The sequence below is a fragment of the Phoenix dactylifera genome, chromosome 4 (genome assembly GCF_009389715.1).
Source record: "Phoenix dactylifera cultivar Barhee BC4 chromosome 4, palm_55x_up_171113_PBpolish2nd_filt_p, whole genome shotgun sequence".
Lineage (NCBI taxonomy): Eukaryota > Viridiplantae > Streptophyta > Magnoliopsida > Arecales > Arecaceae > Phoenix > Phoenix dactylifera.
The window spans coordinates 21,025,757-21,047,647 of NC_052395.1; the positions used below are offsets into that span (position 1 = coordinate 21,025,757).

At 43.9% G+C, this 21,891-nt stretch overlaps 1 protein-coding gene across 5 annotated transcripts; it reads right to left on the reverse strand.

Moving 5' to 3' along the window:
• Nucleotides 1-2,981: 2,981 nt before the first annotated feature.
• Nucleotides 2,982-11,632, reverse strand: LOC103722339 (bifunctional nuclease 2-like). 5 transcript variants are annotated; one of them, XM_017846479.3, is made up of 13 exons: nt 11,489-11,631; nt 11,331-11,382; nt 10,192-10,335; nt 9,276-9,592; nt 7,642-7,812; nt 7,500-7,549; nt 7,332-7,388; nt 6,948-7,013; nt 6,783-6,857; nt 4,296-4,414; nt 3,671-3,762; nt 3,317-3,375; nt 2,982-3,218 (listed from the first exon to the last, which is right to left on the reverse strand). In XM_017846479.3, exons 4-12 carry the CDS (start codon nt 9,580-9,582, stop codon nt 3,320-3,322), a joined length of 993 nt encoding a protein of 330 aa, XP_017701968.1. In that variant the 5' UTR covers nt 9,583-9,592; nt 10,192-10,335; nt 11,331-11,382; nt 11,489-11,631; the 3' UTR covers nt 2,982-3,218; nt 3,317-3,319. The 5 variants fall into 5 exon arrangements, with proteins under 5 accessions (XP_017701968.1, XP_008811085.1, XP_008811087.1 ...); XM_008812863.4 differs by having other exon boundaries at nt 10,192-10,343; XM_008812865.4 differs by lacking the exon at nt 10,192-10,335 and having other exon boundaries at nt 9,276-9,586.
• Between the last annotated feature and the right edge of the window lie 10,259 nt (nt 11,633-21,891).

The following is a 21,891-nucleotide window of genomic DNA, read 5'->3' on the forward strand; positions in this document are numbered from 1 at the left end:
TTGATTGCTTTTATTTTTGATATTGTTGAACTCGATTTCTTTACATAAAAAGGGGCATTAGGCTGGCTACTCTTAGCAATTATGATAGAAAATAAATATACAAATAATAATGCCAAGCAGAATTATATCCTTGTTTGGCACCTCTCTTTGGCGTATGCTTTGGAAAGAGAGCTTTTAGATTCAAATCTAAAAGTTGGTATTAATACCAATTTATTGATCATCGATAATGATATATTCCACCAGATAATGCAAGCATCTTTTTAAACTGCACATGCTACATGTATCCATGCCAGTCCCGAAACACTTTTTCTTTTTTTTTCTTTTTTTTTTTTTTGGTAAAAGCGGTTACTCATTTCATATAGCTCTAACGTGAGTACAACCTGCTAAATCGCGGAAAAGTAAAAGATGCAAATAAGGGTGAACGTCAGAAGCAGACGTCCAAGTAAAATCCCCAGAATGCCGAGCAATATAAGAGGCGACCCAGTCTGCAGCCCTGTTCGCCTCCCTGAACACATGTCATATCTGAACATCACCCAACAGCCGCGCCACCCTACGGATCTCCCGAAACACTTTCTATGGTCACGGCAAAGTGACTAAAAAGGAGCCCTACTCCTTTCTTCTTCTTTTTTTCTTTTTCTTTTTCTTTTTTTTTTGCTAAATGGAAGGAGAAGGGGAGAGGAAGGGCCGAGCCCACCCCCGCGTAGCAGCCCCCACTGAGCCCCCACCCCGCTAGGAGAATATTCGATACGGACAGAAATGACCGTATGTTGGGCACTCCGGCCTCCCTATCCGTGGGCCTGGCTCAAATACTCCTCTGGGCTCCGGCATGAACCATCCGCATGAGTACGTCACGCCTAGCACCACCGAGGCTATTAACGGACCAGTAGCCCTTCCAAACCCCGTGTCCGAGCAGGGAGCATCCGGTTTCCACAATTTAATCGACGTCCGTATGTTTCGAACTCGGAACCACTTGGTTGGAAGTAAAGCTCCGTTCCACTAAGCTACCACCTCAGTGTTACCCTACTTATTTTTTCTCTGTCATAGGAAAGAAAATACTCATTTTCATTGAAATTGATTGTCGAATTGTCTATAATACCTTATCATGACATTTTGCCGAAATAGATTATGCAAAATATGATGAAAGAACGGTGCAATTTGATTGTCATGAATGCCACATTTGGGCCTTGTGGTTAAGAACTTTAATATATATCAGCCCGAGTAATCACATGCTAAGTGACTTGTATGTTTTAACTTGCCATCTTCCACGCAATCGGCAGGAGAGAGGTGCAAAATGTTGTTCAGCACATTTGTCCTCCTCTTAAGTAGGTTGGAATGACAAAAACATGGCAAGCTGACAAATATCACGAGTAGGTTGAGTCTTTAAAAAAATGAAGAAATTCGTAGAAAGAGACAGATGATCGGCAAGTTGGAGAAAAAATTGTTATTGTCATGATTGATGGGTCTTTTCAATTGAATAATTGTGCCCAGCATGAATTTTTTATCAAATTTTTAGCCTAACCTAACATTCACGTACACCGACATGTACATAGATAGGCTAATGAATGAGGTGGAGATCGACACGAGCTTGAACCAGATTTGGTTCTTGAACCTAAAGACAATCCATTAACAAGTCCGGCACGCCCATGGAGAAGTTTCTAAGCATAATGTGCCATTCCACTTAGGTTTAGTTCCTGTATACATCCAGGCTAATGTCAGCGTTATGCATAAAACTAAATTTTTTTTTACATTTATATTCTTCTAAATATTAAAATTTACATAAATATTGTTCTAAAATTGATATTTGCATGTATATCCTTATAAAATACTTATTTTGCATGTATATCCATTTTTTTTCTTGCATATATGCCCATCCTATCTAATGATGTTAAAAAATTAGTGGCTTAAAATTAAAAATAACTAAAATACCCTTAATAGGTAGATATGCAAATTTATGTCAAAAGTATTCATACAAAAATAGTGTTTTGTGCGTGCATGCAAGTAAATATCAATTTGGAGGACATTCGTGCAAATTTTAATATTTAAAAGAATATTTATGCAAAAATCTTTTTTTTTTTTTTTGCATGTATACCATCCTAAATATATGAAAGTGCATGAATATCCTTTAAAATTGCTATTTTCATGTATACCTTTATAATAATTTCTTTTTGTATGTTTACCCATTAATGATAATTTAGTTATTTTAATTTTAAATGGCTAACTTCTTAACAGCGTTAGATGACATAGGTATACATACAAAACAAATATTTGATAAATGTATACATGCAAATATCAATTTTGAAAGATTATTTATGCAAATTCTAATATATAAAAAAACTCTAAAAACTAATTTTGGATTTATTTCCCGCGTTCCAAAATCGAAATTTGTATTCACAAAGTAGGATGCAAAAAAAAATCCAACCCGAATCTAACCCAATTTAAGCAACAAATTAATAAGTACAATATGGTCGGACCTACTAAACTTCTTATAACACTTGCTAGGCATTCAAGACTAGACAGGAACCCAGCTTAGAATTGTTTCAGCCTGACTGCACGACCCAAATCCTGGTTAGAATTGTTTCGCACCCAAATTAGACAACCTGCAGGCCAAGTCAGGTTAAAAATTATAAAACCCAAACCCGAACCAGAGTCCATACCCCAGAGATCTCCTGAAACAGGTGAACTATCTCACGTCATGGATTTAAAACACCCAACACTTAACTTGGATTGAACTATAATATATAGGGTGCAAAGAGAACTTTACGCCCCAGTATAAAATTGAACGGTTCTGAGTTGCAAAAAAAAATAAAAAAAAATATCCAAAGATTTTGAACATTGCTTACCTATACATCAAGTCCTCCCAGATATTTATCCAATAGCGTACTAAATATGGACTGACTTGATGCATAGGTCTCCGAAGCATACAGGCTCGAGATAGTGTATTCTGACCATTTGAAGCCTCAAACCACACCAGCTAGCAGCACTTGAAAACCAGCAAAAGCAAATTAAAAGAACGGGGAGATAAACAAGTATATAATCTGAGGATTAGTTCTATACTCCAATACTTACATAACGCCACATGCCATTTTATATGCCACCATGGCATAAGCAACTATACATGTATACACAATCGTGGTGGCTAAGTACTAGATACATTATATACCATGGATGTCAGGCTTGCACTTGCTTCCAAACGCTGGCTTCATGTACGGCCGTAGACACTGCAGCAAAGGAAGCAGTCTGTTGTGAGAAGCCTCTGAGATTTCTAGTTTCAGACAGTGCCATAAAACAGATAGGGCGCAGGGAATGGATCAGAAACCTGTCAAGTCCAGTTCTTTCTCTTGGACCGCAGCTGAAAAAGCTTGTCCCTCCATTGAGCTGACACAAAATAATAAGAATTGTAATAGTATCAAATTGAAACATTGCGAGAGTGCAAATCAATCGGATCCATATTTCCAAAGAAGTCCATTGATTTGTTGTTTTGTTTAGCTTTGGGGGAACGATCTCATTAGAACGGAAAAGAGAATGCACCCCCCATTAGCATGATCCAAAAACATACAGAAACTATCTTGTTTATGCTTTAAAAGATAGAGATGGAGAGAGAGAGAGAGAGCGATTCAGAGTCTTCAGAGCAAAACTATTGCAGGCAGCAGGTAAGAGCGTGATATCTTACCAGCATCTTTGTATCTTTCCTCAACGGCAGCAATCAGCATGTTACGGATCAAATCAAACTCCTTGCTTTCCAAGCAAGGCTGACCATCAGGCCTGTTAACATTACTTCAGTCAGAGTAACATTAAAGCACTACAAATTTGCACCATACTTCTGACCAACTAAATATAAAGTACTTTAGTCTTTTATAAATAATAAAGTCCATGTAACGCACAAGAAACCACAACTGTTATGACAGGAGAAGATACTGAGTAAACCTCAAACAGATGACAACGACCGCTTCTCCAAAAAATCTCCCAAAACTGATAAGTAGATAGATAGAGATAGAGATAGAGATAGAAAGAGAAGGGGGGGGGGGGTGTGGTTTGTAAAACTCCATTGTCGGTTATCAGTTGATAAATGTTAAACTTTGTGCAATCTTTATTAAACCTGATGTTGATCATCACCTGCATTTCATCCAAACAATTCTTTCCCTGAACAGAAAATAAATTGGGACGACTCATCTAATAAACTCACACGAGATGAAAAAGTTGAAAATCTCTTGAATGTTTCTTCATTTGAACTTTGAAGCACCTGTTTCAACATAAAAATAGTAAACAAAATGTGTTGAAAACATTCATAAGGTTACCTGTCAAGTTCTGTGAATAACATTCCATCTGTGTGAGAAGCCTGCACTGCCAACTTAGTGGGTTCAATCACTCGCATCCCATCACTGTGTGCAAGATGTCTATTGACTTGTATAGGCACCTTTGTGGATCAAAAACATAAAACAGAGGCAAAAATAAGTAGTAGTCAACACCAATTAGGGCTACAAACAGATGCCAACTTTTACTTGAATTAGAACAAAAGAGCCGTATTAAAATCTTCAATATGCATAGTGAAACTTGATCATCTCTTGCAAAGATCTGCTGCTCTCAAAGATATAATACAATCTGATTTAGGAAGAGATCTGGAATTTGAAGTATTACCTCTATGACTTTTTCTAAGAGCATTTTCCAACCTACATGGTTCTTGAATCTCATCCAAAGAGGAAATCAGAAAAGGGATTGAAACAGATAAAGGAGAAGAAAGAACCTATGACGTTTGAAGTTTCTTGAATTAAAGCAGAAGCAACCTCCCTATAAACCCTAACAAGTAACAATAAAAAAGGACTAACAAATGTGTTTATGGATGTCAAACCGCTGGAGTGGTCCCTCGCCATACATACTTTTGATAACATTCCAAGCCATCCTCTTTTCCTCAAAACAGCCATCCATATCCCCAGATTATCATTTTTAAGATTTTCAAATGCCTCTTTCATCCCTTCCATAAATCCGATGGACAAAAACTTCTAAAACCAGTTCAACTGACAAAGTATGAGGCTTGGTTCATTATTATCGAGAAATAATAGCTCCAGCAGATAACTAACAAAGAAATCAAACCTCCCCTCCCTCAAATCAAAATAAACATTTCCTATAAACTGGCAGTGTTAAACCCAAAACTTCCTAAATAACTATCACTACAGCAACCCTCATAAGTAGTTCTTGCACTAGACTGCACTGCTATTTACACTTACACCTCATTCTTTTACTTTTATGTGGATCATCCTTTTATAAGATGCAGGAAATAATGACACGTTCATTTAAAACCATAAGACAAGAAAATTACCAGCCAATAAACAACCTCTAGGTAGTCCTTAGCATAGCCAACTTTTGTGATAGCTTGCTGAACATCTAGTGACTATTAGAATCATAAAACAAGTTGCGATTTTTAAGGTCTGAGAAGTAAGATGATGAGATCCCAAGTTGGAATCAATCAAAAGAGTCTTTAAATATGACAAGGAATGAAACAGACGAAATAAATTCTGAAAGAAATAAAGTTCTCACTCCTCTTTGATCAAGATATTTGTGGACAGAAGGCAGTATAACATTATTAGTAAACATGAATACAATAGGCCCAAAAAAACTAAGTAAACATTTTCAATTTTCTTTTCAATTCCATGTGCTTTCTCCCAAAGTATGATCATAGACTATCTATGACAATAAAAGAACAAATTATCAAAGGGAGCTCCAACACATGAAAAAACATCTTCTACCGTTATCATTTATTACGTGTCCTGAAGCCATATCCTATATTTTCATTATCTACACTAGAGTTTCCAACTAAATAAACTCTTCATATTACCTTCTATAGCTTCATTCCCCAACTTCTCTCACACTGATATTAGAAGATGATATAATAGTTACACAGCAAGGTGATGTGGTTTGATAAAGATGGTATTATTTCACAAGGATAACTTCAATGATATTCCGCGCATGAATATTGGAAAATGAAAACTTGCTGAACTTTCTGAAAAATTATTAAGAAAATAGCAAGAGCAGGGATAATGCAAAAGGTGATTCTACAATGACCTATAATGTTATAAAAGCTTAACTACAATGAGAAAACTGCAACTTTAGGCTCATAACTTCAGAAATAAATTGTCTATAAAATGAAATGGGCTACTGGGAGGCCCATGCTTAAATGAATAAAAAATGACGTCCAATATTAAAGAAGCAAAACTACAATAAGAAAGAAGAAAAAATTGTGAGGCCCTCATAGTAAAGTAGACGGATGTGCTAAAAAAATGTCAAAATTAATTACAATTATAATTTAGTTGAGCTTGTAACTGTAATAACATAGTTGTTTATGCAAGCATTAAATGCTATCTAGCTTTTTGTTTCCCTAAACTTGTTCTGAAGAACATGAACTGTGGTTCTGAGATATAACTACCCCCAAGTTCCCACAAGTTTTGCAAACCATGGTTGGAAGAAATAATCATTATGTAAAGCTTCGTTCCTGAAAAAGAAAATTAAGTAAAATTAAACAAAACCAAGATTGTAACATGAAGCGATCTAATTTGTAGGAGACGCCTGTATAGTGATTCCAATAATGAAGTGTTGCTTCTGTTAAAATTAATGTCTGTCCCATTAAGGAGATTGCAAAAAAGACATTTAAAACCAACTACCAAGTTACACTTAGCATGGCCGAAAATATATAATTACTAATCAAAATGGTTTCTACATAATCATGTTAGTGCAATACACTGGAACTACATTGGCCAGCGGCTAGTGTTAATTTGAATAATAGAGCATACCTTGCACCGCACAGCCATATTAATGGCATCTGAAGGTCGAAGATCAAAGCTGATGCTCTCTTTTTCATTCCCCACCTGCATGAACACATGACATAGTTCAGGATTTACATTCACAAGGATACAGCTAACATTAACAAAAAGCAATTTGAAAAGATTGGGATTTGCCTTTGCAAGGTACAACTGAGCAAAGTAGGCCTCATTCACTCTTTTGGTGACTCGAACAAGTTGTACCTGAAAAATGAGATTATTGTTTGATAACCGGAAATGGTTCTAAAACAAAAAAAAACAGCCTTGATCAAATTTCAATAGAAAAGACTTAACAGTCCATCAACATCACCTTAACGACTCAGTAGGCCACTCACATATGTTATAGTCAAAGTAAGATGCATATATACCAAATGTTACTAACAAACCCAGTGAGCATTAGGACAATTGACTGATGAACTTACACAAATCCAACACAGAGAAATAGAGTTATTCAACCAAATGGGGGCATGCAAAAGGACAAAAAAGAGTGTTTTGCATGCAGGACTAATCTATTAAACTTACCACATATCCCATCTTTTCAATCATCTCTTTCACTACTTGATATATAGTTGGCCTAGCCTGAGAAATGCATATTGGTTACTCTTCTTTTAGAAGAAAATAAAATATTAGTAATTATCCACTTAAAAAAAATAGCTTGATACTTCACATTTGAGAATAAAGGAGCCTTACAATATGAACATTCCGAACCGCAGCCATTAACAACACACTTGGCATCTCCACTGTAAAGGAAAAGGAGGGTTGAAGATCATTTGTTGGAATAAAAAACTTCCCCTCAATAAAATATCCTAACCCTAGGCAAAAGTATACATACAGACAATAATAGGAAGAAGAAGACCACTTCCATCTTCCATCTTTAGTACGATGGCTGGATGAGGAGCATAGTCCGGAAGGCTTCCTCCTTGAGGGTTATTGTGAACGCATCTCAAATGTGTACCATCACGCATCTTTATCATGAAACCATCTGATCCACTCCTGACCTCAACTGCATGAAAGAACAAATTACTGCAACTAGGACTTGAAATCCATAAGCAACAGAAGCAGCTCAATTCTCCATTTTTTAAAAAAATGAAACAACTTGTACATATTGCTAGAAGCAAAAAAAGTTTTGCACTCTAAGGATTAAACTGCACATGACCAGACATTTATATATATTAGACACTTTGATTGTGACCAATTATGTAAACCTGGTGATACCAAACCTACTAGGAGACAGTCTTGGCCTGTAACTCAGACAGTTAAAAAATGGCAAATATTAGAAACAATGATGTTGTAATTTTAAATTCCAATCTAATTTCCACAAAATATGGGAAGCAATGTCGGCGGAACCATCCCAGGGCGGTTCCAGTCGTACCGAGCCATGTCGGCGGTTGACCGACACGGAAACGAAATCCATTGCCAGAGGGAAACAAAGAGAAGGAAAGAGAGAAAAAGAAAGAACAAGGGAGGGAGGGAGGGAGGGAGAGGGAAAGAAGAAGGTGGAGGCTGCCCGACAGAGGGCCTGCGGAGGCCGGCCAGCTGTGCAGAGGACACGCTCCTCCGGCTTCGTGGCTCCACGGCTGGAAAATAGGGTGGATCTCCTGTTTTGAACAAAGCGGGAGACCCGCCCCGCTTTCCGGCCACGGAGGTTTCCTTTGCCTCCTGCTCGAGTCGCCGGCCTTCGACGGCCCTCCGCGGGCCTCCGGCGGCCCTCGTTCCCTCTATCTCCCTTCTCTCTCTCCTCCGCCTCCTCTATTGTGTCGTTACGGGCCCGGCATGGCATGGCACGGCACAACGCAGGTCCATACCGACTTGTCTCGCCAAGCAATCGGTACGGTGTTCGGTATCGATTCCACCGACATTGATAGAAAGAAAACAACCAAAGGGATAGCCCTGCAGATTAACTCAGAACCGCTATATTACCAACCGATTGTTTGCTGAGAAAAGATGGTCTGCAACATGGTTTTATTGCACGTATCAAGCTAGGAATAAAAACACTGCCACTATGACAGTCCCATCATGAAGCATGTTGATCAATCAAAAAAGTGAACTTCAACTCAATGTGTTGGTTCTGCAACAACTTTTGCTTGCTCAATCTCACTGATGACAACCCAGTAATGCTTTAGACCGCAAGCCAATTTCTGCTCTTAAAAGCAGGAGCATCCAAAGCAACACCAGAAACATGTCCTGAAGTTCATATCAGAGAAGACTCTAGCCCTCCTACCGCCGGATTTCTAAGTGACTAGAGTAGAAACTTCTACATAATAGACAAAATTTAGAATTGAAAGTTCCAGTCTGCATGCAATATTCTCAGACATAAAGAAAAGAGAAGGGAAAATCAAAGGACCTGAAAATAAAGCACTCAAATAGAATAAGATGGTACCCCCTTCCACTCAAAAAAAAAAAGAAAAGAAAAGAAAAGAAAAGAAAAGAAAGAAAAGAGATGATTCAAAATTTCAAATAGAATACCTGCTTCAGTCACACTGGAATTCACATATTCTTCATCATTTTCACTGAAGTTCCCAGCCATGCTGCCATTACCATCAGAAGACGAACTGAAACTACAATGAACAGGCCAGCCTTTCCTTTCACAAGGTTGAATAGAAAGAGTACCAACTCTAGTTATACTTCTGCATCTAGCTTGAGACCCCCAAAATCCACTTCTAAGATGCCTAGTCTTTATTAATGAACTGTTAATTATAGGAGCAGAAACTCTTGCTTGCTTAACATGTTGGACAGCAGGACGACAAATAACTGGTCCCTCTATAATTGCCATCTTACTTCCTCTTGTACAGAACAATGGAGAAACGTAAGTACGTTTCAAGAAACCACAAGATAAAAAAAGGAAGGGAATCTGATGATTGTAGAATAATGATTAGAGATAAATAAGAATAATACTCAATTATTTTAATTTTAATAGAGGAAAGAAAGACTGCATGAGAATAATAACATCTGATAATTTTTCCTTAAGTTTAGCTCTAGCATAAAATAAATATCACCATGGATAAACAGAAAGTCCACAGAACAGTTGAGAATGAAACATGTAGTGTTTGTAGCATTGTGATACAATGAAATAGCTATCTGTTCCCATCATCCTGCCACACATTATTTAATATATATGCCAAAATATATTCCTGAGGATACAAATATATAGCTGGTATTGATAATATAGTTGCAGAACTGAAGTGAGATCTCCAAGAAACAATTGTTAAATTACATTCAGCAACACTATATACGACTATACAACTTCTAGTCCAATGTATGTATGCAATATACAATAACATCTACATGATTCAACTTGTGTAACATGGAAATTACTATTCCTTTTTTTTTTTCTGAAAACCATGTATAGCTAGAATAGATAATTATTTGGTTTTATATTTACCTATTCGAGACAGAACCTTATGACAAGGAAGGCAACATGCTAAATTGCCTCGTGATGGAACAGGTCACAGTTTCTCATAGGCTGAACTGAATGCCATGTCTCATGTGGGCCATGGTGATACATGGCTCTTTGCATAGGAGCCCCCTGTTTATCTTGTACAAAATCAAACGCATCAGCGCAAGGGAAACCGTGTGTCATTTCCAACACAAAGCAACCTAACATGTGCTGGATGAAGAAACATTAAAAGTGAGTCAGATATCATAGCTGGAAATAGGAAGTTAAACGTTTGTCTAGCACTAGATTTTAGTTGCCAATCAGAGTGGGCATGGGAGCAGGTGTAGGTGTGGGCAAGAGAAAGTGAACACTTTAAGATCTCCTGAAGGAAGCAGGTGCAGCTCTGAGATTCCATAGAATTTCAGGAGTGGATTCATTACCTCTGGTAGAAGGTTCTTACAAATAAGAAATAGAGACTAAAAATTTTCTACTACTTGAAGGCAATCAATGCGCTGAGAGCTGAAGGTTTGGCATTTAATGGCTCCACAAAAGGATAAAAATTTCAAACTATAATCTGGACTTAAATTGATTTTAGATGATTTATGATCATGAAATTCATCTTAAATTGATTTTCAAACAATTTCATTCATCTTATCATCTTGGGAGCATTCTAAGGAAATAGCTCCTTGAAGCTACTGTCTTCCCTTAATATTGCAATAATTTAAAATTATGCCCGAAAAAAGAAAAACAAAAAGCAGGCGCTCTTAGTTGTTCTGATCGGAACATCGTATAGTATATAAGTTTGGGAACAAATCAAAATATTATAACTGCTTCAGATCCAAAGTTGCACTCTTTACCTCTCTCAGATTTCCTAAAATAACAAAAAATGCATAATATCAGACGTACACCATCTATATTTGTAAAATCTGTAAATATTATATCACAAAATTAGCATCTTGATCGTAACTCCAATCGGAGACATCGCAATCCAACAAGCAACAGCAGATACCAAAGAGATTCTCGAATTTCACAGAGATCTGAATCCCCCCCCCCTCCCTTCAGTACAATACATTAGATCAACTCAAAACCCATTATTTATACACAACAATGATCGAATGCACTAAAAATACAAGGAATCCGCTTACCTGCAGGCCTGTACAAGATTTTTCCACTCGAACAATCAGATAAGGGAATACCCTGAACAACGATCAACACCACCAATATCAATCCTCCAAAATTATCATTCAACAAAAAAAAAAAAAAAGAAACCCTAAGCTCCTCGCTTCCCACGAACAAATCTTACCACGGCCTCAATGATCTGCTCCAATAAACATAAAGAAAGAAGTAACAGCGACAAAAGGAGGGGGGTGGAGAGGGAGGAAGGGAGAGGGAGGAAAGCTTGGAGCCCAAGGGAGAGAGGTGGTGTTTGAACACTTGAACAGGGAGAGAGTCTTATAGGACGATAACGAAGCGGTGAGGTGGATGAGGATTGAGGTGGTCCCCTTAAAATTACCTTTATACCCCTGAATGCCAACTGACGAAACTACCCCTGAGCGCGCGAGTCTTTCACACGTATGTAGTCTCGTGTGGTGAAACGGCGCGAGGAAAGGATTGGGTCTGAACGAGGAGGACATTTTAATTAACGTTTCCTTGGATAAAATATATCTGATGATGAAAATATTGATTTCACAAATTGTATCATCTTAATAATCAACTATGGTCTTGTCTTCTTTTTTTCTTTTTTTTTTTGATACAACGGCAGCTCATATATTACAAATATAAATGCATGAAACAGTGGGAAAAAAAAACACTGACATAAGACCCGAATAAAGCCCCAAGAACTATGGCCGTGTTTGACAATAACTTTCACAATTTAAACCACCAATTTTTTTTAGCATGGCTCAGCAAAAAGCTTCATGTACATGGAGTTTTGTTTTAAAATACTCTATCGTAAACTATGTTAACACAACTAATTTATAAAATAATTAATTTATCTTTGAAAGCCAAGGCTTAGATGTGTCGTCTGGAACTGATTTTTTTGAGGAAAAAAAAAAAACGCTTTTACTTCCGCCTTAAGTATCTTGCGAGGGTAGGGAGGGTATTTCGGTCAGGAGGAGAGATTTTTCGCCCTGGGAACCGGCGGCAATGGCCGGCCGTTTTTAGCAAAGGCCGCGGGCGCAACCGAAGAAGTCGCCGGTTAACAAATCGGAATTAGAATTAATATCTGGGACTATAGAGGTAGTGACACGTGTATCCTGGGAAAGGCCGGATAAGGCTATGTTTAATCCTTTTCTTATTTCAACAGTTCCATTTGTTTCTATCCACTTGAAAAATATCTTATTGGGTCGTCCCATGGCTCTACTGTGGGCGGCAGAGTACGACCATTGCGACGAACAAACATCAAATGGGTTGGACGATAGGTGGGGAATTACCGAGCGGGTTTTTTTTATTTTTTTACCATATTTTTTAATGTAGAAATTTAAAAATCAGAGATATTTCTACTAAAAAAAATTTGTTAATTTCATACTTAAAAAATTAGAGAACAAAATAATATCACACACGTCATTCTTTTTTATTATTATTATTTTCAAAATATGGTATACACTACATGATCAGATAATATATACTAATCAAATTAGCTATATAGCAAGCTAATACATACCCCTAAATACATAGTTTTCAAAGATATGATGTTCAGTTGTACACAGTTTTTGATCGAATGATACACATTTAGTAAATTAGTCAATCTATCAACCTCATACATACCTTCAAACAAATTAATATGCACTTTTCAGAATATCATATCCAGCAGTACGCCCTATATAGCCAACGTGATATACATTCATTGACTTCTATATATACCGCAAACTTCTTTAACACACGTCCGATAGTTATCCAATGTGTTCCTCCAGGTAAATCAATATATAGTTTTCAAATATATTTATTTACAAATACACACTACATGGTTAGATGATATGTACCAAATAAATTAGTCATTTAGCCAGCTAAAATACATTTTTAGATAAATCGATTCATAGTTTCTAAAATATGGTGATCATCAACATCAGTATATAGTACACATTTTTTTAGCTTTGTCTGTTATAAAAAATCATATACATACCATTTTTTAGATTTTATGGACTCTTAGATGCAAAGATCCAAAAAAAAAAAAGAGAGAGATTTAGAGGAGATGAAAAGAACTGGAAAAAAAGAAACAAGTCCTCATGGATAAGAGAGACGGCTTGACGTGAAAAATGATGGATGGAGAAGCTTGATGAGGAAGAAAAAGGATGTTGCACGTAATTTTCTTTCCTCCTTTGAATTTTTATTTTAAGCACAAGAGTGACGACTCCACCGTTAGGAGAATTTCTGACTTTTGAGCTTCTTCAAGAAAAGTATTTTTTGCCTCTCATGCCCGAGCCGTATGATTTTTGTTCCAATGTGACCGAGATAGAATTTTAGTTCTCAGGTGGGCCCCACAAAGTATGGTGGTTGATGGCAAAACCACCAAGTTAGTCTTCCACTAGAATGGCCAATTATTGTGTCAGATTTATTAATTCTTCTGTTAGGATTTGTTGCTGGAAATTGGACCTGGGGGCGACCGTCGGCTGAGGAGGTGGAGCTCCGGCGAACACTGGCGGGTGGCGATCCGTCGGCGAGCGGCGTCCTCCGTGGGAGGCCTGCAAAAGAAAATCGGTGGCCGGGGTTTCCGGCGCCGGCCCTCCGATGCTTAAGTCAGAGGGGGGGCTTAATTTTGGAGAAGGAGAGAGAAGAAAGATATATTATGCTAGGCCTTTTTCTGAGTCCAATCCCCCACTGAGGGGGAGGGGTTCCTTTTTATAGAGGGGTCGGATTACCTGTGATGTGATAGGGCGAGGTTGCCGTACGACTCAGCACGTGGCTTGAGTTGGCGCGCGACCAGGTGAATTAATGTCTTGACGTCGGAGGCAAGGCCGGGATCATAGAGTTGTCACGGCTGACCGAACGCTGCCGAGCTGATTTGCCGTGGAGGTCTAACGATCCGTAGATAACCGGAGCCACGCACATTAATTGTTGAGTGAATCGGAGATATGCATTAATTGTTGAGTGAGTAGGGGGCTTGCAGAGATCGTGCGCATTAAATGCTGGAGGCGGTGGCAGGGCATGGCCCCTGACCGGACTTCAGAAGGGCACAACCGCGGTAGGTGGGCGACGAGGTCGGACTTCCGAGGTCAGGCGTTCTGAAGTCGGGCATCAAGTTCGGCCGCCCGGGGTCGGCCGTCATCCGGCTCCATACCGGCAAGGTTCTCATGTACTCGGGGGGGACTTGCATTCCCTCAACACTACCCCCCGACTTCCGAGTTCGAGCTGCTCGCGAGCTCGGACGTGGGAAGTAGTAGTCTTTATTATGGTGGCAAGGATCGAGGAGAGTTGAACTATGCTGGCGCCCTCACGCGTCCCGAAGCGTCTATAACGGAAGGGAGGCGGGGGGTTGCGCCTCTCGACCCTTTGTTGCCATCTCGTATGGTGAGCTCATGATGGAGTCCTGGGACCTGGTGGGGCGGCGCCTTGATTTCGTATTTGAGGCGTCCTTCTTGAATAAGTACGCTGTCTCGATCCTCGAGGCGAACACGTGGTGTGATCTAGACGGGGGGTGGAAACTAGCCCTGCCGATCTGGGCCGTTAGAAAGGTCTATATAAACCCCTCAATCTGGCCCGTTAGAAAGGTCTATATAAACCCCTCAATCTGGCCCTAGGAGAAGTCTTACTTAGTTGCTCTCTTCTTTCCGCCGTTTCTATCCTCGTCTTCTTTTTCAGTTACAACAGAACCTCCCCGGCGGTGCCCGGAGCGATTTCCGGCGACTCTTCCCGTAGGTTTTCTCCTTGTGCTGGCTAGGGGGTCCTCCTTTTTCCTCCCTTTCCCCGTCTCCTTCGTCTTTCGGTCATTATTCTTTCCTCTAAAATGGGTCTTGGTCCGGATGAGGCTAGATCTAGTTTGCCGGCGGAGGAACTGGAGTTGGTCCGTACCCGGTTCTTTTTCCGGCCTGGGTTTCGTCTCGAAACTGCGGGGCGGGAGGACAGGGTAACGCGGCCGCCCCCAGGTCGGATGGGGATTCATCTCGAGTCGCTCTGGGCCGGTTTGCGGTTCCCCCTTCACGAGTTCGTGAACAGCTTGCTGGTGGAGTACCAACTCGTCCCGGCACAGCTCGCCCCGAACTCGTGGAGGACCATAGTCGGATTTTTGTCCCTTTGCCTTGCGCACGGGATTCCGACTTCGGTGAGAGTTTTCCGCCGGTGTTTCTTGTTGAAGACGAACCCCGGCGGATGGAGAGTGGCTATACTTCGCCTTTCGGGGCGGTATGTCACTTTTCCAAGGTGCCCCTTCTTCTATCCATGAGTAGAAGGGGAAATTCTTCTTTCTTGCGTCCGAGGTGCCATGGGGATTCGACCCGAGGTGGGGGCACCCCCGGCTGAAGGGCCTTAACAGGCTCTCCGAGCCCTCGGCGAGCGATCAGAGGGTCCTTGACGCTCTACGGGGCCTCGGGAAGGGTTTTAACCTGACCGACCTCCTAAAAGAGGATGCCTTGACGAGCGTTGGCCTGAGTTCGGCGCGTCCCGAGGGTAAGAGCAGTCACATTGTTTTGTCTTCGCCTTATTCGTTTGTTTATCTCGTTCTTTTGATGTTGGTCTAACACTCAAAAGGATTTCTTTGTTTCAGACATTCCTCACATGCCGACCAGCAACACATCCCTCTTCTCTCGGTTGAAGAGGCGAGAGGCCGAGGCCGGCGGGGCTATTCCTCAGCCTCGGAAGAAGTCCAAGTCGGCCGCCACTTCTACCCCTGCCGAGATAAGAGGTCCGGAGGCGGGGACCTCGGCAGCCGTTCGAGGGCGAGCGTCGGCCGCTGGGGACGCGGGCTCGAGCTCCGCGAGGGCATCCGACTCGGCGGCCCCGCCCTGCCCTGCCCCTGTCTTCCAGCGGGAGGGGCGGACGACCATCCAGCTGCAGCGCTCGGAGCCCGAGCCGAGCAGGGGCCCCGAGGATCTAAGTTCGGGCGGGCCGAGCTCTTCGCGGGGCCCAAGGGGAGAGTCGGCCGAGCCAGGGTCCCCACTCCTCGAGGGGAGCTCGGCCTTTCATGACGCCGACGTTGCGCGCGCGGTGTTTCGGCGCGCCATGCTTTCGGCGGACCGGGTCGAGTTCCGGAACTTGTCACTAGAAGAAATTGTCGACAGTATTTACTGCAATACTGTTCGGATAAGCCATTCTCTTAATTTTCCTTCGGCTACTAGTGTATATATATCCTTTACTTATGATTGCTTTCTCTCTCTCTCCTTTTTTTTTTGCAGCATGTTCACGAGGTCGACACCCTGGTATTCATTGCCCAAGGATGTCAGGAAGAGACCCGACGACTCAGCCGGCAATTGGAGCCGATCAAGAAAAGGGTCGCCGAGCTGGAGGCCGTGCTAGCGGAGGCCGAAGCGCAGAGGGAGGCAACGGAGGCCGGGCGACTGGCCGTTGTCGAGGAGCTTGAGGAGGAGAGGGCTGCTCACTCCTTGACCAAGTCGGCCCTGCGCGCTTCGGAGGCGCGTCTGATGGAGGTCCGATCTGAAGCCACGGGCCTGAAATACGAAGGCAGGGTCTTGCGGTTGAAGATCGAGCAACTTGAGGCCCGGGAGAGAAGGGCGCTCGAGCGAGCCGAGCATGCCGTGGACTTCTTCAAAGATTCGGAAGAATTCTGCGACATGCTGGAGGAGGAGACCGTGGATGGGTTTCTCCGTGGCTTCGACAATTTTCGGAGGCAGATGGCTCGGTTCTGCCCCCAGCTCGATCTCTCAACGATCCGTCCGAGGATGGGGTTGAGCGCCGACTCCGACGACGACGTTCCTGCAGCCCTTGCGTCCGAGGAGGAGTTTGCCGAGGCCGAGGCAGACGTAGCCGCGCCGGCGGTGATGGAGGCTCCCCGTGGTGGAATCACCGAAGACGCTCCCGAGGCGCCCGCCGAGGTCCCTGTTGCAGACCCCGAGCCCGCATCCGCTGAAGGCCCTCAGGTCATCGCCATAGATGACCCCGAGGGTGACGCTGGCGCGACTGCCGCCCTTAGGACTTAGATTTTTTTCTCTTCTTCATTCGTTTTCTTTAGTTGTAAGCGAGGTCGGTGCTTCAACTTATTGTTCTACCGACCCTAAAATTTGTATCCTAGCCTTTGGGCTGCTTATTAATGAAACATGTTTTTTTGGCTATGTATTTTGCTTTTCTTTCCTCCAACTTGTTCAAGTATTCGAGTTCCGGTCAGCTGATTAGGGGGACTCCGAGCTCGGACCCTAGGAAGATTCACAAGTCTTGGAGCTCGGATTTGAAGCTCGCAGGGGTCGCGGGTTTGGCTTCTGGACTTCCAAGGCACAGGCTCGGGCTCGGACCCAAAAGGGGTATTGTTAGACCCGCATGGGTCTCTACTGGGGTATTCGGCCAAACTTTTGAGTTCGGCTTTTTCGAGCATAGGTCCATAAAAATGTTAGGGTTGATCTCAAAAGGGGAATATGAACTGTCATCGGGCTTTCATGGTTGTTGGCCTTGGGCTCAGCCGAGGTTCGGGCGAGCAGAGTCAGAACCTATAGAGAGTGCTTGGCCCTCTTGAGCTCGATCAACGCACACATGGTCGAGGTCGTTTCCGCGGGTTAACGCCGATATTCAACGTATGGGGGCAGAATCGAGCCCTTATGCAGAAAGGATTGTGTGAATTGTCATGGGAATTATCAGTAAGGAGGCATGCATGAGGTCGGTGGAACTTGGTCTTGGATAATTCGGAGGGGCGACCCGGCCTTGGCCGGGATAAGGTCCGATCTCGATCGGGATTTCGCGAGCAATACATAGGTAGATGAATATAACAAAGCGGGTGTCAAGTGGGATGCACCTCTTGCACCTCCGAGATGAGCGCTTCATAGTGGAGTAGGTCGTTTTGTCTCCTGGCCGGCTCCGGAGTCGCCCTTTAGCTTGGGGTCTGTTCCGAAAATATCAATCGAACCGGGAGGCATTGCTGTTGTCGAAGGTTTTCGCGAACATTTTTCCGTTGTCGTTGTCGAATGTTTGGAGGACCGTCAAGGCACTGTCCCGGTCTCCTTAGGTTAAGAAAGTTTAAGCTCGCATCGGCCCTGCGGTACTTTCCGAGGTCGAGGAAGTTTGGAACTCTACGGTCGACACACGGGGCATCCCGACCTTGGTCGAGGTATCGAGCGCGAAGTCGAGGGAGCTTGGGCTCGCTATCAACTTGGCGTCGCTTCCCGAGGTCGAGGAAGTTTAGATCTCTACAGTCGACACTCGGGGCATTCAACCTTGGTTGAGGGATCATACACGAGATCGAGGGGTCTAGGACCGCACTGTCGACCCGCGACACTTTTCGAGGTCGAGGAAGTTTGGGACTCTACGGTCGACTCTCGGGGCATCCCGATCTCAGCCGAGGGATCATGCGTGAGGTCGAGGGGTCTGGAAACGCACCGTCGTCCTGCGATGCTCCTGAGGTCGAGGGAGTTTGGAACTCTACGGTCGACTCTCGAGGCATCCCGACTTAGCCGAGGGATCATATGCGAGGTCGAGGGGTCTGGAAACGCACCATCGACCCGCGATGCTACCCGAGATCGAGAGAGTTTGGGACTCTAGGTCGACACACGGGGCATCCGAACTTAGTCGGGGTCTCGAGCATAAGGCCGAGGGAGCTTGGGCTCATCGTCGACCTAGTGGTGCTTCCGAGGTCAAGGAGTTTGGGACTCTACGGTGACACACGGGGCATCCCGAACTTAGTCGAGGTATCTGAGGATCACAAACATTCAATATTAGGAGTGTTTAAAATAACCATTGAGAGGAGGTAATCATTATAAGGAGGAGACAGGATTCATGTTTCTAATCACCAGGGACTCCTTAGGGTTTTATTGATAATACATCCGTAGATTCTCGGATTCCAGCTTCGTGAAATAGGGGTTCCTTCGAGAGACTCCAATTTGTATGCTCCGGGTCGTTGTACTCGGGCGATTCAGTACGGTCCTTCCAGTTTGGAGCGAGCTTTTCCTGCTCGGTGGGCTGAGAAGCTTTGGCTCTTCTGAGAACGAGGTCCTACTTGAAGAGCTTGGGCTTGACTTTGGAGTTGTAGTATTGGGCCATTTTCTGCTGGTACTTTGTCATGCGGATTCGGACGACCTCTCGTGTTTCTTCAACGAGGTCAAGTTATTCCTGAGCCGAGAAGAGTTGGAGTCGGCGTCGTAGTGCTCCACCCTCGAGGATGGGAGGCCGATTTCCAGCGGGATAACAGCCTCCGTCCCGTATGCCAGGTTGAAGGGGGTTCGCAGTGGGTAATGGAATGTAGTCCGGTAAGCTCAGAGGACGTTGTACAGATCTTCGACCCATTGTCCTTTGGACCGATCAAGCTAGCTTGAGCCCCTGCAAAATGGTACGATTTGTTACCTCAGTTTCTCCGTTTGTCTGGGGATGGGCGACCGAGGTGAAGCGGTGGTCAATGCCGAGTTCGGAGCAAAATTCTCTGAAGTGGATGTTGTCGAACTGACGGCGTTGTCAGATATAAGGATACGGGGGAGTTCAAATCTGCAGATTATGGATTTCTAAACCAAAGTCCCGCATCTTTTGCTCGGTGATCCGGGCCACAGGTTCGGCTTCGACCCATTTGGTAAAGTAGTCGATGGAGACGACCAGGAATCTTCTTTGCCTAGTGGCTAGGGAAAAGGGCCCCAGGATGTCAATCCCCATTGGGCGAACGGCAGGGGGCGATAATCGAGGTCAGCGGGGCCGAAGGTCGGCGCTGGATATTGGCATTCCGTTGACACCGATCACACTCCGGACGAAGTCCGTTGCATCTTCTGAAGTGTGGGCCAAAAATAATCTTGGCGCAGGATCTTATGCGCCAGTGCTCGGTCCAGGTGGTTTCCACAAATCCCTTCGTGGACCTCTCGTAGGGCATAGCCTGCTCCAAGGGGCGGAGACATTTAAGGAGGGGAGAAGTAAATGACCGACGATAGAGCCTATCCTCATATAGCACGTACCGGGGAGCTTGACGCCTGATCCGGCGAGCTCCAGCTCGTCGGTAGTTGATGAACTCGTCGATCCAGCTTGACTCGATGTCGATGCACATGGTCGGTTCAGGTTCCTCTGTGCTGGGTGTTCGGAGGTTTCGAGCGCGTTGCCTTGGAGAGCTCACTCATGCGGGAGGTCGCCAGTTTGACAGTTGGTCCCCTGAGGTTCTCCGTTCTGGGGATATGCTGGATGCTGAAGGAGCCTAGGGCGGATGTAAGTTCCGCCTTTTTGAAGATATTTCTGCATTGATGTCCTTTGCTTCGAAATCTGGATCTGGCTATATTAGTTGGGAGTCACTGAAGGCTTTAGTCTTCTACCTTCAGCTCCTTTGCCACTTGAGTCCGGCAATGAGCGCTCGTACTCTGCTCGTTGTTTGAGGCTGGAAACTCGATGCGTAGGGCTGCTCAGCCACCACCTCCGAGCTGGTGAGGATGAGTCCCGCTCCGCTACCCCCCGAGGTCGAGGAGCCGTCCATGTAAGACCATGGCAGCTCGGGTCTCTCTGTGGGTGTGAGTGGCAGCTCGGGGTCGTCTGGCGGGTGCACTCCATGATGAAATGGCGAGTACTTGAGCTTTAATGGCTGGCTGGGCCCGATATTCAAGGTCGAACTCCCCGAGCTCAACGCCATTTGGCAATCCTTCCGGCATGATCCGACCTTTGCAGTATTTGCTTCATAGGTTGGTCGGTCAGTATGGCTATGGTATTGCTTGAAAATAGGGCCGAAGTCTCCGAGCTGAATGATCAGGGCAAAAATTATCTTCTCAAGCTTAGAATATGGGTTTAGGATCCCTGAGGACCGGCTGGTATAGTAGACTGGCTTTGGAGCTTGTCTCTTTCCGGACTAGGACCGAGCTCACTGCGACCGGGAGACGGCCAGATAAAATAAAGAAGCTCGCCTGCGAGGCTTAGTGAGCAGCGGGGGAGGCCATGAGGCACTGAGCTCTTCAAAGACCGCGGGAATTCCTCCGACACAGGAAGTTCTTTGACGCTTTAGAATTGAAGAATGGAAGGCAGCTCGGCGACCTGGAGACAAACTCCCAAGGCTGCGACCGCCAGTGAGCCGCTGGACCTCCTTAACCGTCCTTGGAGGTGTCATCTCTTGCAGGCTCGAATCTTCTCAGGGTTGGCTTCAACTCCACGCTGGGTCACTATGAGCCCAGAAATTTACCGAGGTGACTCCGAACGCGCACTTCGTCGGGTTGAGCTTCATTTGGTATTTCTTGAGCTTCGAAAATATTTCATTGAGGTCAGCTACATGGTGCTCCGCCGCTCGGTCTTACCAGTATGTTATCCACGTAGACTTTCATATTTGGCCGATCTGACTCCAAAGATTTGCTGACCAGCCTTTGTATGTGGTCCTGATTTTTCAGCCCGAATGGCAATTACTTTGTAACAATAAGTGCCTTGTCCGGTGATGAAGGCCATCTTCTCCTCATCTTCAGGCCATTCGGATCTGATTGTATCCTGAGAAGGCGTCATCAAGGTCAGCAGTGGTGTCCTGAGGTGGAGTCGACGAGTTGGTCGATGCTGAGGAGAGGGAAATTATCCTTCGGGCAGGCCTTGTTCAGGTCGGTGTAGTCACACACATGCGCCATTTCCCGTTGGCCTTCTTTACGAGGACCACGTTGGCAAGCCAATCTGGGTAGGAGA

Coding starts and splice junctions, on each gene's coding strand:
- LOC103722339 (XM_008812865.4), bottom strand. CDS start 9,582: ATGGCAATTATAGAGGGACCAGTTATTTGTCGTCCTGCTGTCCAACAT. Junction 7,550..7,641: donor TCTTCTTCCTATTATTGTCT/GTATGTATACTT, acceptor TTTCCTTTACAG/TGGAGATGCCAAGTGTGTTG. Junction 4,415..6,782: donor ATATGGCTGTGCGGTGCAAG/GTATGCTCTATT, acceptor TGATCCACAAAG/GTGCCTATACAAGTCAATAG.